Source organism: Synchytrium microbalum (genome assembly GCF_006535985.1).
Source record: "Synchytrium microbalum strain JEL517 chromosome Unknown SmJEL517_scf0019, whole genome shotgun sequence".
Classification (NCBI taxonomy): domain Eukaryota; kingdom Fungi; phylum Chytridiomycota; class Chytridiomycetes; order Synchytriales; family Synchytriaceae; genus Synchytrium; species Synchytrium microbalum.
In genome coordinates, this window is record NW_022158368.1 from 277,975 (window position 1) to 290,231 (window position 12,257).

Sequence of the window (12,257 nt, forward strand, 5' to 3'; positions counted from 1 at the left end):
TGCGCTCTTATGGTAGCACGATCTGCTATAATGGGGTGTACTCCACCGACTAAACAACTATGTGCTGCTACTTGCCGAACAGCTGTCAAGAGCTTAACCTCAGTGTTTAGCTCACCGTTAATGTGTAATGTAATGCCAACACGAACGCAGCATCACTGTTTGCTCGTAACGAGACACTTCGTGTGTATTATACGCTATGTACCAACTTGACTACAACTGGACTAGCGTTGACCGAGATTACCACAAACCTCGGGCCTTAGGAGGACAATAGTCTTGACACTTGCGATAGAGTAGCTCTAGTGCTTTCTGAGCCGCCAATCTGCAGCTCCACGATCACGCTGACCCTCCGTCCAGTCTATCTCCCTCTCCCCGCATGTTTCGTGTGTGTGTGAAAAAATTGCGCCTTCATCCGGGATGAAGGCGCAATGACAGTATGTCCACGTCGGACAGGAAACATGCTGAAATTGCTCTATTAACGTGTACTTACGCCATATTTTCACTAATTTGAAGTGAAAGCGGCGTTCTACCGTGTAGATTGAAGGAAGTGAATTGATGGTTGAGGAACAGGGGACTGTGGTATTCAATAAGCTTTGTAGCACTGATTCAAGCTACATGTTTTGGTCTTCATTGACATGCCTTTACCGTTCCGGAATGCAACTTCCAACGCCAAGTCCCACACCGCCAACAGAACTCTTAAGAAGCTCCAGTATGTAACTTGTACATATCATGAAGCCAACCCTATAAATTGCTATGAACCTAAACGATGACCTGTCCGACGTACTTCGGAGGCCACCGTGTAGGCGGCCCCTCTCTGATGTCGCGCCGTCAAACCTAGGAAGCACTGGCATAAAAGCCAATGCCTCATCGCCAGCATTAAGTGAAGTCTTTCCTTTGATGGTGACAGCAGCCAGACTCCTCTGCAAGGGCAAGAGACCTTGTTTGGTATGGTGAAATACCAGAAGGCTGCTCGGACCGCAGGAATTCAAGGTCTTGTATGGCGGTATACGATAGTCGTGTCGGCCCGCCTTTCCTACGCCTCCTGTCCAGCAGCTCAAGATCACGCCGACCCTCCTCTGAGTCTTCTCCCTTCCCTCTCTATGTTGTATCGTGTTGGTGAAAGTTGTGAAGTCAGAGAGTTAAGATCAAAGTGCAATCACGTGAATAACGATTGTCGTTGGAGAGGCCTAAAACTTCGGATTAAGATAACAGCGCGTAAAACACGGATATATGAAGTTTCAAGCCTCTCCAACAACAATCGTTATTCACGTGATTGCCCTGGTATCTTACCTTTGTGAATTCACAACATTCACCAAGTCATTTTGATGTTATAACATGTACACACAACGAACTTATAGCATGGGAACCGATACGGATGAAGGTTGAATTTATGTGAGCAAGGGACAAATTCCATATAAAATAACTTATCTACTGGTATATCTACTCTTCACGCGAATCCGTATTGAAGAAAGCCCACAACTTTCTCGCACTCTCTACTCCAACCAAATTCTGCAAATCATCATGCGACATTTCGCTCAAAGTTTTGACATCCTTGACATTCATCATAACGTGTCGATGATTCTTGGATGTTATGCCGGGTAGTGAGCGTAGCAGGTCCTACATCAAGAAAAAGACCGGTTTAATACAATGGTCGAAACTTGCAATGGGGCAAGTAGGAAAAAACTTACAGCAGGCGTGATAGCAAACGCACTATCAATCTCGTCACTATTCTCCACACCAACTGCCATTGCTGCTTCTGTGCTTGGTTCATCTTGATTCATCTAGTTTGTAAAAAAAGAATGTGAGCAAACAAATCAGGGTACTAAACTCCGAGAATGTCGCAATCGTATCATTCGACCTCTCTCCCTCACTTACCTTTAGATCCAAGAAAATATCAGCAGTGGCAGCCGGAGAACTACTCCAAATCACCTTCAACTTCGGGAATGCAAGAGTCAACAAGACCAGCTTCGAAGATAAATCCACCGCTGATATATCACTCTTCATTTCAGATGCAGACTGTAGCGAAAAGGATTTGTGTTGATCGAATTCGATGAGTAGAATGGGGTACTTGTAGTGGAGGCACATGGATTGAGCTTGGGTATACCTAATAATAATCATATGATTAAGATCGGTTTTTTTTTTGCTGGCAGGCTTCCAGTTTCTCAAACACTTACAAGCGACCGGAACGAAGCGATGAAATCAAATCCATAATTGATTTACGTTCGACGCATATCAGTGGCGATAGAATGTAATCACCAACTTCTAGTGTACATGGTCGAATATTCATTCGACGAGCATGAATAAGGGACGGGAGCGATGATCGGAATTCACGAACATCAACAACGACCTAGAAGTTTAAAATGGACGGTGTCGGCAAGGTCGTGGGCTAACGGCAGAAAAAGGCCAGAGGCGCTCCGAATATTACCAAGTTGGAATCTTTGGCGGAAATACGTTGACCACCAGCGTTTCTTGTATCCAGATTCCTAAAGAACGTCTCGTCGGGATCTGGCTGCACACGTCCATCTTGATCAATAGGTATCGCCATGATCTAAATGATGCAGGTCGATCAGCGAAAAAAACAATACAACAGAATAGACCAATGGTGCTCTCCGCGTCAACGTACACTCTTCTCATGAATAAGCTTCTCGAAAGCCTCCTTCTCTTTACGAATCATAGACAAGTACACAGACTCTTCAGTCGAGTCCTCGTAAAGCATAAAGTAGACCTTCAAATGCTTTTCTAATTTTGATGCCTTGTATACCTATACCAAAAGAGGTATGTGGAAAAAATGACTTGACTATCGCTCTAATAAGCACACACCTCAACCCTCCTAATAAACCCGACATCAGGGTCATACAGAACAATCCACTGAGGATTAATTTCTTCCAAAGCTCTTGCATCATCATCACCATTAGCAGATTGACCACCGGCTTTAGACGATGAGCTGGTAGCGTAAGGACGAACCACCACCATAGAAGCTGGTTCGACAAGTCCATATGAATCGCCAAATAGGGAGGCATCAAAGTCCTTTTCGTGCAAGGTATCGTCTGGTGCGATGGCAGTCATACTATGTTGTTGAGATTGGTGAGCAAAAAATTGTCACAGACAACAGCACTATTCTTACTAGACAGCAATATCATCCGCTTCCTTCTCAAACGATGCAGGTACAACTTCACCATCATTGCTGTTGGTACCAGCATTTCCACCACCACGAGCTCGTCGACGCTTACTAGCCGGCTGTCCACGTCCACCTCTCGTGTACTTGGATGATTCTGATGTTCGTTCGGAAAAGGAACTTTAGAGCAACAACGTCAAAAAAATACAAAGAGACATAAACCACTACCTCCATTGATATGACTCGAAGAATTACCGCCACCTCCCCTTCGCTTGTTGAACACGGTCTTCATCTTATTCAACGATCCCTTCCACCTGAAATAGTTGTTCATCATACGCTTCAACAGTTTCTCTGATCCTTCCGAGCTGAATTGCATCTTGGGCTTCGAAGCACTAGTTTCCGCTGGCTTGGTCTTGCCACCATTTTCCTCTTCATCATCATCGTCGACTAGTCGCTTCCTCTTTTTATCCTCGGATGTAGACCTTTTTAGCGACGTTGGTGTGGTATTACCATCGTCTTCGTCCTTGACTTCAGGTTTGACGACAGTCAAATCAGCACCTTGCAAGATCTCACGTATTTGCGAGCATGTACGATCACCAGTTGCCATAATCAATACAGGTCCTGTAGCTATTCAATGAAGCGTTGGATGAGTTGCTTTGCACGGAAACAAAAAAAAATCCCACACGTTCAACGCTTTTCATTGATACACTCAGTACCTTGCCCCTGACTAGCCATTGCCTTCCTCGTCACCTCAATCTCCCTCATAACATTCCTCAAATGCCTCCACTTCGGTTGTTCCTCCAACACTGGTTCAATGCCAGGTGGTAGACCCTGATAAGAAACAAGCCCAGCACTACCATTACTGGACTTTCGATACACGCGTTCACGAGCTTGCCCAAACACCACTTGAGCAGCATCCATCATCATCCACGGCGACTCAAGATCAGCACCTCGAAAGACGGATGCGTTGCCTGCTGCGTTTGATGCGATGAGGGCTTCGATGAATGAGTTGAAGGTTACGCAGTCGTATGATGCGAGATAACTATTGTTTGGAAGAGGACAGTGAGTGGGTGCCCACATCCAAAAAAACCCCCAATGCAGTAGCAGACAAGATACCCCAGTAGTTGTCTCAATGTCTTCAAATCCCCAACAATCTGCTTAGTTTTCAACGATATCCGATGCCATATCGGATCCAGCTGTACGCGGATCACTGCATCAAATGATCGAAACATGGCGTTCTGTGTTGTGAATTCTTCCACGTCGATCTATCAAGCCAGGTATCAAAACAGGTATAAGCTTTTTTTGCTTGCGATTCCAAATCAGCTCAAACCTTACAGAAGGATTAGCCCTCTTCAACTCATTAACACACGCACTCATACATTCCATCAAAGCAGCCTGAATGTTCTTCATTCGTTTCGTCATTTGGACTCGGATTTCAACTACTTCGGGAGGTGCACGGTCTATGCAGCGTGATACATTCACATGGAATCTACGTGGTTTGAAAAATGTGAGATTGATGTGTACAAAAGAACCTCCCGCAGAACGGATCGATACCTTGGCCAGATGAATACTCGTCTCAAATATAATATCTTCATTGTGCGTTCTAGCTTCCATATACCTTGAGCCCATCCTTCAGGGTAGTCTGAGAATGCTTTGATGAAGCCGTCCTGAAGTTTAATAGTTTGCAACGGGTTTGAGCCCAGCGCTGTATGTATCACTATCATCACTCTAAGTTTACTGATAGCTGAATGCTCAGTCGATTTACCTTGTTCTCATCACGATACAGTCTCAGCACAAAAGCTTCAGTCGACGTGTCAGTCACTCTGAAAAAGTAAGAGTTCGTTAAGCCTCCCGGCTTGAATAGAAATGAATAATATGATAGTTGATCATACCGATGAGCATGATTGACAAAGATCCCACTAACGAGATGCACCGGAATCACCTTATTCAGCATGTCAACAACCAGAATCCGCGACGTAACTGACAGTATACCACCAGACATGTACAATTCAGCTCTATAATAAAAAAATACATTAAAAATCAATGTATCGAGTGCTTTGACCGCTTCAACTTTTCAAAGATCAATATCCCAACAGACAAAACAAGAAGGCCAAACCTCTCAACAGCATTCGTCTCATTATCAATAACCCTAATCAACTTCGATGCCTCCCTATCTTCATCGCTAATCCCCATATCATCATCACTTGCAGCAGCAGCAGCCGCAACATCCTCCTTCAAACCCTGCACTTCTCGTGATGGCGTATTAAGCAACAAGACCAATGCATTCTTGCGAGCATGAATGCGCATTAATGCAATGATTACATGACGTAATCCAAGTCCACGAGCTAGGATTAGGAGGCCATCGCCAACTCCTGGAGCTGATTGTAAGTTGTGCGATGCAACAGTTGCTGATGGAGAGCCCGGTTTGATGTATTCGGTTATTATGTCACGGTGGAAGTCGAGGAGGGTGCTCATTGTAATTGAGGATGGCTGTGCTATGTGATGTTTGGGTGTCTCTCTGCTTTCATGTTTTCTAATAAAAAGTGAGGGCGTGGTTGACAGGAGGCGCTGCAAAACACGAACACGCTCTTCATCAACTACTGCCCTTTTAAAACTTCAGTTCGAGATATTTTGTTATTTGTATTTTAATAGAGTATAAGTGCGTACTTGTCAAATTGAGAAATGATGTTTTACAGAAAAGAGAGAGTCCAATGGTTTTACATGTTGTTTAACGAGCCAATCACACCCAGATGTACCAAACTTGACTTGTTTTGTTGTTGTTATAGTGTTTTTGTTTAATGTTTTGTAGTTGTAGCTAATATAGTTCGAAGAAATCCTAATTGCTGAGTTATCCATTCCAAGTTATTTCTACAATTGCACACTAGCCAGAATCTTTTCACAAATGTCTTTGTAATCCGATGATGATCCAGAGATACGTCGGAATCGCAACCCATGTAGGTTCTTGAGACGAGGCAATTTACAAATTTCGACTTCGAATTTGACTGGACCTTCACGACCACCACCAGCAGATGGAGACGCACATTCAACAGTAAATCGTCCAGTTCGGTTTGAGGTAAATCCATGTTTGGTACAGGCTTCAGCGACTTCAGCAACGATTTCATCTGGAGGACGAGACGAGGTAGTGTTGCTGTTGAAGGTGAATCGTAACGATCGTGGTTTGTTTTCGTCACCGGGTTTGGCGGATGACATTGTGCCACTGGATTCCTCGACTTCGTCTTCATTGGCAATGTTTGGCTGGTCGTTGGATGATCCGGCTGTGACTTCAGAGGGTCGACGCATGGATGTGAAGATACCGACAATGGTGGTACCACGTTTACGACCTCCTGCTTCTCCATTCCGTAATGTGGATGAGGATGCTTGCGTGCCTGCTCCTGCTGAGACGGATCCTGATGGTGGAGTAGAGACACCGGGTTGAGCTGATTCGGAGTGGACTCGGGATTCACCAATGCTGGATAGAGGTCGTTGAGATGATGGGGCAGCTGGAGTGGTAGGACTGGCGGTTGCTGGTGCTGGTTTGCCCTCTGCGGATCCAGTCTGTTGCAGCTTCTTGAGTGCTTCAACAGCTTCCGGTGTACCATCCTCATCAGCCAATTTAGCAACATCTGCTTCACCACCGACAGTGAATCGACGTTTTCGTGGTGCTGGCTTAGCATTTGCGTTGGATGTTGGTGAAGGGCGTGCGCGAGCAGCTGGCAATTCCTCATGTGGCAGAATAGAATCCTCTTCAATAGCCTTGAGATCAGACTTGTCACTGCCAGCAGGGACACCTGCCTTTGGTGCAGGAGCATGAATCAACGTAGTTGGAGACGACATGGCTGCAACTTCAGCAGCAACCATATCACGAGTAGCTCTTTCGTGGTATAACAGATAGTAGATGGCTGCGATATCGTCATAGACATTTTCACGAAGCGAGTGGATGACGGCTTCACGGTCGACCTTGTACTTGATTTCAATCAATCGGATAATGTTTTCGTCCTCTTCAATCTTTTGAGATACGTCTCCAACGATTGGTGAGTCTGGGAAGGATTCGTTAATCCATGGGTCGTCAATCAGCATTTCTAGACCAGCACGTTTGAATGGGTCTCGAATCAAGAACTTGCGTAAGAGTTTTTCACAGTCTAATCAGAATTCATGATACGTGAGATTGTGTCCCTTTGCTCAACACATCACCAAAGCCAAAGCAAAAACATCTATGCTTCTTGCCCCACGACGGCGACTTACTGTCAGAAAGGTAGAATGGAATACGGTACTTTCCCCTACAGACAGACTCTCGCATTTCTTGAAGATTCTTTCCATCGAATGGAAGACATCCTGTTGTCAAGACATATAGAATTACACCAAGTGACCACACATCGACTTCTGGTCCTGTGTATCGACGACCTTGGAAGAGTTCTGGGGCAGCATATCTAGATTTTGACAATGGTTCATTCTCAAGTTCCCAGGCGCGAAAACAAACGACTATAAAACAGACACGTACGGTGGTGAACCACAGAAAGTATCAAGTTTGGAATCAGGATCATAATAGTTAGAGAAACCGAAATCAGCAATCTTAATATCCAAATTAGCGTCCAAAAGCAAGTTTTCAGCCTATTTGCAAGCGAATTTATGTTAGAGCTGCTGACAAACAAGCAAAGCACATATTACAAGTAAATTGTCATCAACACAACGTACCTTCAAATCACGATGAATAACTCTCTTCTTGTGACAATAACTAACAGCACTCAGAATCTGTCTAAACTTGGCCCTAGCTTCCTTTTCCTTCATTTTACCATGCACGACCAAGTAATCATACAATTCTCCACCAGAAGCATACTCCATCACGAGAAACACGGTGTGACGAGTTTCAATGACTTCGTATAGTTTGACAATGTTTGGGTGGTGCAACATTTTCATGATTCGGACTTCACGATATAGTTTGGAGAGTTTCTTCTCATCGAGGGTTGTCTTGTCAATGATTTTGATTGCGACCTGTTGGTGGAAGACGATGGTAAAACAGATTAGGATTTGAAGGAGACATTTGGAATGCGTTCGTTTCCATTCATCGCTATATACGTGATTTTCAAAAAATTTACCTCAGCACCAGTGAGTTTGTGTTTAGCTAACTTGACTTTAGCAAAGTTACCTTCACCAACAGTCTTTTGGAATAGATAATTTCCAATAGATGCTATAATGATACAAAATCAAGGAAAAAAATGCGCGTCAGTTGACCACATTCTTCCCCAACAGAATTTCAAACACCAACACTTTATCGATTACCAATGTTGATGTCGGGATTAGTAGTATCATCCTTGTCGCGTCGTTGTCGCGACGACGACGGTTTAGCTTGTGCGGTACTCATTTACCGTCTAGTATTAATCTGTTCGACTCTTTTGCTTTCTAAAAAGCTGCGATTGTTGGATGTTAGACTTCCGAAGCACTTCATTTTGCAAATCAAACACTTCAATGGGAGCATACCTCTTGGAAAATGTCGTCAATTGGCCGTGAAATTGATAAAAGAATAAACACCCACACGCTGTTTATAGTTGCACGCGTCTGTCTCTTTGCGATTCTTTTGTTTGTCGTGGGTTGTGATAACAGAACAAGGCACCAATCACGCCAATGATGGGCGAGATACCCTTAAGACGGAACCCTGTTATGAAATCATATTATGTGCGAGCGGAGCGTTGCTCTTTTGCATAGTAACGTCACGAGATATACGCGTCTGCGCCAGTCAACAACAAAAATGGAGCCTCCATGATAAGTGTTCGTGTATGCGACCTCCCATCTTCTACTGTGGAATAATAGACTCCTATGTATACCATCACCGCGTCTTAAGATCCACTTTAAAGATCAACCGGATACATCAGTTCTACCTCTGTTTGCCCTCCTTCTTCTTAATAGTCTCATCCCCAACAAAGATACCCTTCTGATTATACGGTTCCGGCTTCCTACACCTCCTGATCTTTGCAGCAAACTGCGTAATCTCCTCCAGATTAATCCCCTGCAACATAATCCTCTGTGGAGCAGGCACACTAGTACTAACGCCCTGTGGAATCTCCAATATCACAGGATGCGCATACCCGACTCTCAGTACCAAATTAGCACCTTCTACAGCAGCACGGTACCCAACACCTACTATACGTATAGGTACAGTGTACCCCTCTGTGACTCCCTCTATAGCATTCTCGATGAGAGAACGCACTGTACCCCACTGGGCCTTCTGTTTACGATCTGATGGGTCGGTTACGGATACAGCTAGTGTGCGTTTCGGGGCTCCTGGTGGAGCGTCTGGCATGAGAATGTTTACGAATGGATGGATGGGCGTTGTGTTGATGCCGAGTGGTCCTTTGACGACTACTTGGTTGATACAGGTCGGGAACGATACATCTGGTGTTCGTGGCGTGACGAGGATGGATACGTCGTTAGAGTACTTTAGCAGTTTACGGCCTAGCTTTGAGTGTTGTGGTGAGCTGGTTGAAAAAGATTGTCGGGCTAGATGTATAGATGGAGCGAGGCGTTGGCTGCTACAATGAACTAGATTATTTATGAGTCTGAGATGTGGAGGGATCATACTTTGTATTTGCCAGATGTGATTTTGATGTGTATCGTGCAAGGTAACTTTTTTTGTAAATGTGAAAAAGTGGCAACTTTGACAACCAGAAACAACACATCAGGTTCAACCTATTACAACTATAATTTCACACGTATAAGCTCGCTCGCGTGCCCTTTTCTACTACAACTCTATACACAAATACAAATCAATCGTCGTCGTTGTCAACATCATCTGCCGCAACACTATTGCTAAACTGAATTAATAATGCACCAGCACCGTCCGACTTGGCCAAGTCCGAAGCCAGCTGGTCATCTTTGTTGCGTAACGTTGCATTGATTTCTGGTTGTGATAGCAATATCGTTATGACTGCTTCAGATCCAGCTACGCGAGTTAAGAGTTTTGAGCCCGGGCAATTATTCGAAATGGTCGAATGAGTACTCGGCTATAACATACCCCAAGCAGCACAATGAAGTGGTGTATCTCCCAATTTGTTTTGTGCATTCAGCACTGGTTTATATTGTAGCAGGAGTTTGACTGCCTCGGCGTGTCCACCCCGACAAGCCCAGTGTAATGGCGAGTTGCCCGCCTTGTCGAGTCCGTTTACAGAGATACCGGCTGATAGAAGTTCTTTTAGAAATGGTATGTTGCCTGTCGGATGAAAGATGATGGTGAGTTACGGGTACTTGAAAGGGGATTTCGGTATGGCGGATTTAAACCTCGTTTTGACGCCTCTATGTAAATAGTAAGAGAAGATCATCAGCGCTACATTCAGGGTCATAAGGTCTTTGGCTACCAAACACATACCATGCAGAGGATTGTCCACCGTTGCGGCGTTCTCTCCAAGATAATTGGCTGGTACCATTCCTTCTTTTTCCTCGATTCGCACTCTCCACCAGTTAGGATCATTCTTGTTCACGATACTATAAGTGTGTTTGGTCGTGAGCGGCGTGTTGACTTCAAACTGTTCCTCCAATAAACGATTTGGATGAGCGAAGCTTCAAACAATTCCAATGAAAACCGTACTAGATTATGGTGCCTTCAGTAAAGGATAGCTCATCCTCTCTATAGTCAAAACAAGTTTCAGCAAACTCCACCAAATGTTGGCTGATTACCAGATACGCAGATGTTGCCGCCTGACCTTTGAGCAGTATAGTCAAACATGGCCCTCATTACTTCTATGGTGCTCTTGCCTGGCCTGTATAAGACTCATCGTTAGCGTGCAGACGAGGTACCAACAAACAGACTCGCGAAAATCATCACTACGAGGTACCTAGGCAAGACTTTTGGTGGTGGGGCTGCCATTTGGAATATTCTATGTAAGTATCAAGATTATAGTGTTGTCTTCCTATTGAACTCTGGAGCGTCTTAAGTTGAATGTTGGCTGAATTGGGACACACAATTTCGAATTGTTTGAATCAATAAGACTTGAATCAAGTTCATACATACTGTACACGTGTCATTGATATTATCTTAACGTTTTATTTTGTATTTGATGGTATTCATTTACTTGTATCCTCATTGTCTCAGGTATTAACTCACATTCAAATCTCATCAAGCGAAACCATGTTGACTATAGAAGCAGGCCCAATGATGCTACCGAATGAGATTATAGATAATATTCTCGAATATCTGCAACAAGATGGCACTATTGACACAATGAGCCTTGGTCGAGCAGCCCTACTTTCGAAAGAGTGGAATGAATGTTGCTGGTTTCCTTTCCACATGGATCTCTATGCTCATTCCTATACGAATCTGTTCGCATTAGGCTCTTCCAATACTCTACAGGACATTGCCACCTCGTTGTCACGATGATAGTCGTCGTCGCTTTTGTCATCATGTTTCGGATGTATTTTGTCCAATGCTGCAAGAGTGGGCCAAGATGCATTGAAACACGTGAAGATACTAAAGATGATCGGACAAACTGCCGGAAGCATGGACCACGTTGACGTCCTTGTAGATGGTAGGTTGAAGATTTGGCCTTACTGTTTTGACGCAGCCAAGAGCTCACTTCTTGTAATAGCACGTACGATCGAGTGGACCTGGATGAAGAGCGCATCATCAATCTGACAGAGCGTTCTAGGAGTATGCGTAGAAACAGCGTCTCTCGCCACTTTGAATGCATGCTGAGGCATGCTCGAGGCCTTGAAAGCCTGAAGTAAAAACGCTGCCGAGACTGGACTGACGCGCCTAAGGATGATGAAGTGGCTCGGTCATCTGCCACAAACAATCCCTATTGTAAGCTCCACATTAGCATCCAGGAGGCAACATCTTCAACGCAGAAAGCAATCCGATATATACAAGTAGAAACGTTTGAGAATATCCGTTTTACTACAGACTATCACTCGATGCTGTTGGGAATATGAATTTTAAGTACTGAAAGTCTCAAGTCCTTCACTTTCGATCCAACGGAGGCCGATGTGAAACATTCCGCCAAGACATGGGATCTGTCGGAATTTATCCATCTGAAGAAGGTAGAGAGTAACGGCTGCCCTGAATTGTTGTCGTCTCTCGCCTCGCTAGTGGCTAGATGTAAACTTGAATGTCTAACTCTAAACAATGGCAAAAATGTAACGAACCGCTCCTATGTTGTGA

At 44.4% G+C, this 12,257-nt stretch overlaps 4 protein-coding genes across 4 annotated transcripts; all 4 read right to left on the reverse strand.

The window, feature by feature from the left end:
* Window positions 1–1,437: 1,437 nt before the first annotated feature.
* Window positions 1,438–5,587, reverse strand: SmJEL517_g03568 (uncharacterized protein; the record flags this gene model as incomplete). The annotated part of the gene is made up of 16 exons (XM_031169496.1): window positions 1,438–1,614; window positions 1,686–1,778; window positions 1,873–2,101; window positions 2,172–2,344; window positions 2,423–2,545; window positions 2,621–2,758; window positions 2,818–3,064; window positions 3,122–3,269; window positions 3,341–3,739; window positions 3,829–4,154; window positions 4,229–4,377; window positions 4,448–4,601; window positions 4,667–4,779; window positions 4,878–4,935; window positions 5,005–5,127; window positions 5,229–5,587. The coding sequence occupies 16 exons, from the start codon at window positions 5,585–5,587 to the stop codon at window positions 1,438–1,440; spliced, it is 3,009 nt and encodes a 1,002-aa protein (XP_031024518.1).
* A 393-nt stretch (window positions 5,588–5,980) lies between these two features.
* SmJEL517_g03569 (uncharacterized protein) lies at window positions 5,981–8,471 on the reverse strand (the record flags this gene model as incomplete). The annotated part of the gene is made up of 6 exons (XM_031169497.1): window positions 5,981–7,251; window positions 7,355–7,539; window positions 7,611–7,720; window positions 7,805–8,101; window positions 8,206–8,297; window positions 8,390–8,471. The coding sequence occupies 6 exons, from the start codon at window positions 8,469–8,471 to the stop codon at window positions 5,981–5,983; spliced, it is 2,037 nt and encodes a 678-aa protein (XP_031024517.1).
* A 510-nt stretch (window positions 8,472–8,981) lies between these two features.
* SmJEL517_g03570 (uncharacterized protein) lies at window positions 8,982–9,683 on the reverse strand (the record flags this gene model as incomplete). Its single annotated transcript, XM_031169498.1, has 1 exon — window positions 8,982–9,683. One exon carries the CDS (start codon window positions 9,681–9,683, stop codon window positions 8,982–8,984), a length of 702 nt encoding a protein of 233 aa, XP_031024569.1.
* A 187-nt stretch (window positions 9,684–9,870) lies between these two features.
* SmJEL517_g03571 (uncharacterized protein) lies at window positions 9,871–10,967 on the reverse strand (the record flags this gene model as incomplete). The annotated part of the gene is made up of 7 exons (XM_031169499.1): window positions 9,871–10,046; window positions 10,119–10,313; window positions 10,382–10,396; window positions 10,470–10,585; window positions 10,689–10,727; window positions 10,804–10,860; window positions 10,936–10,967. 7 exons carry the CDS (start codon window positions 10,965–10,967, stop codon window positions 9,871–9,873), a joined length of 630 nt encoding a protein of 209 aa, XP_031024570.1.
* Window positions 10,968–12,257: the final 1,290 nt, after the last annotated feature.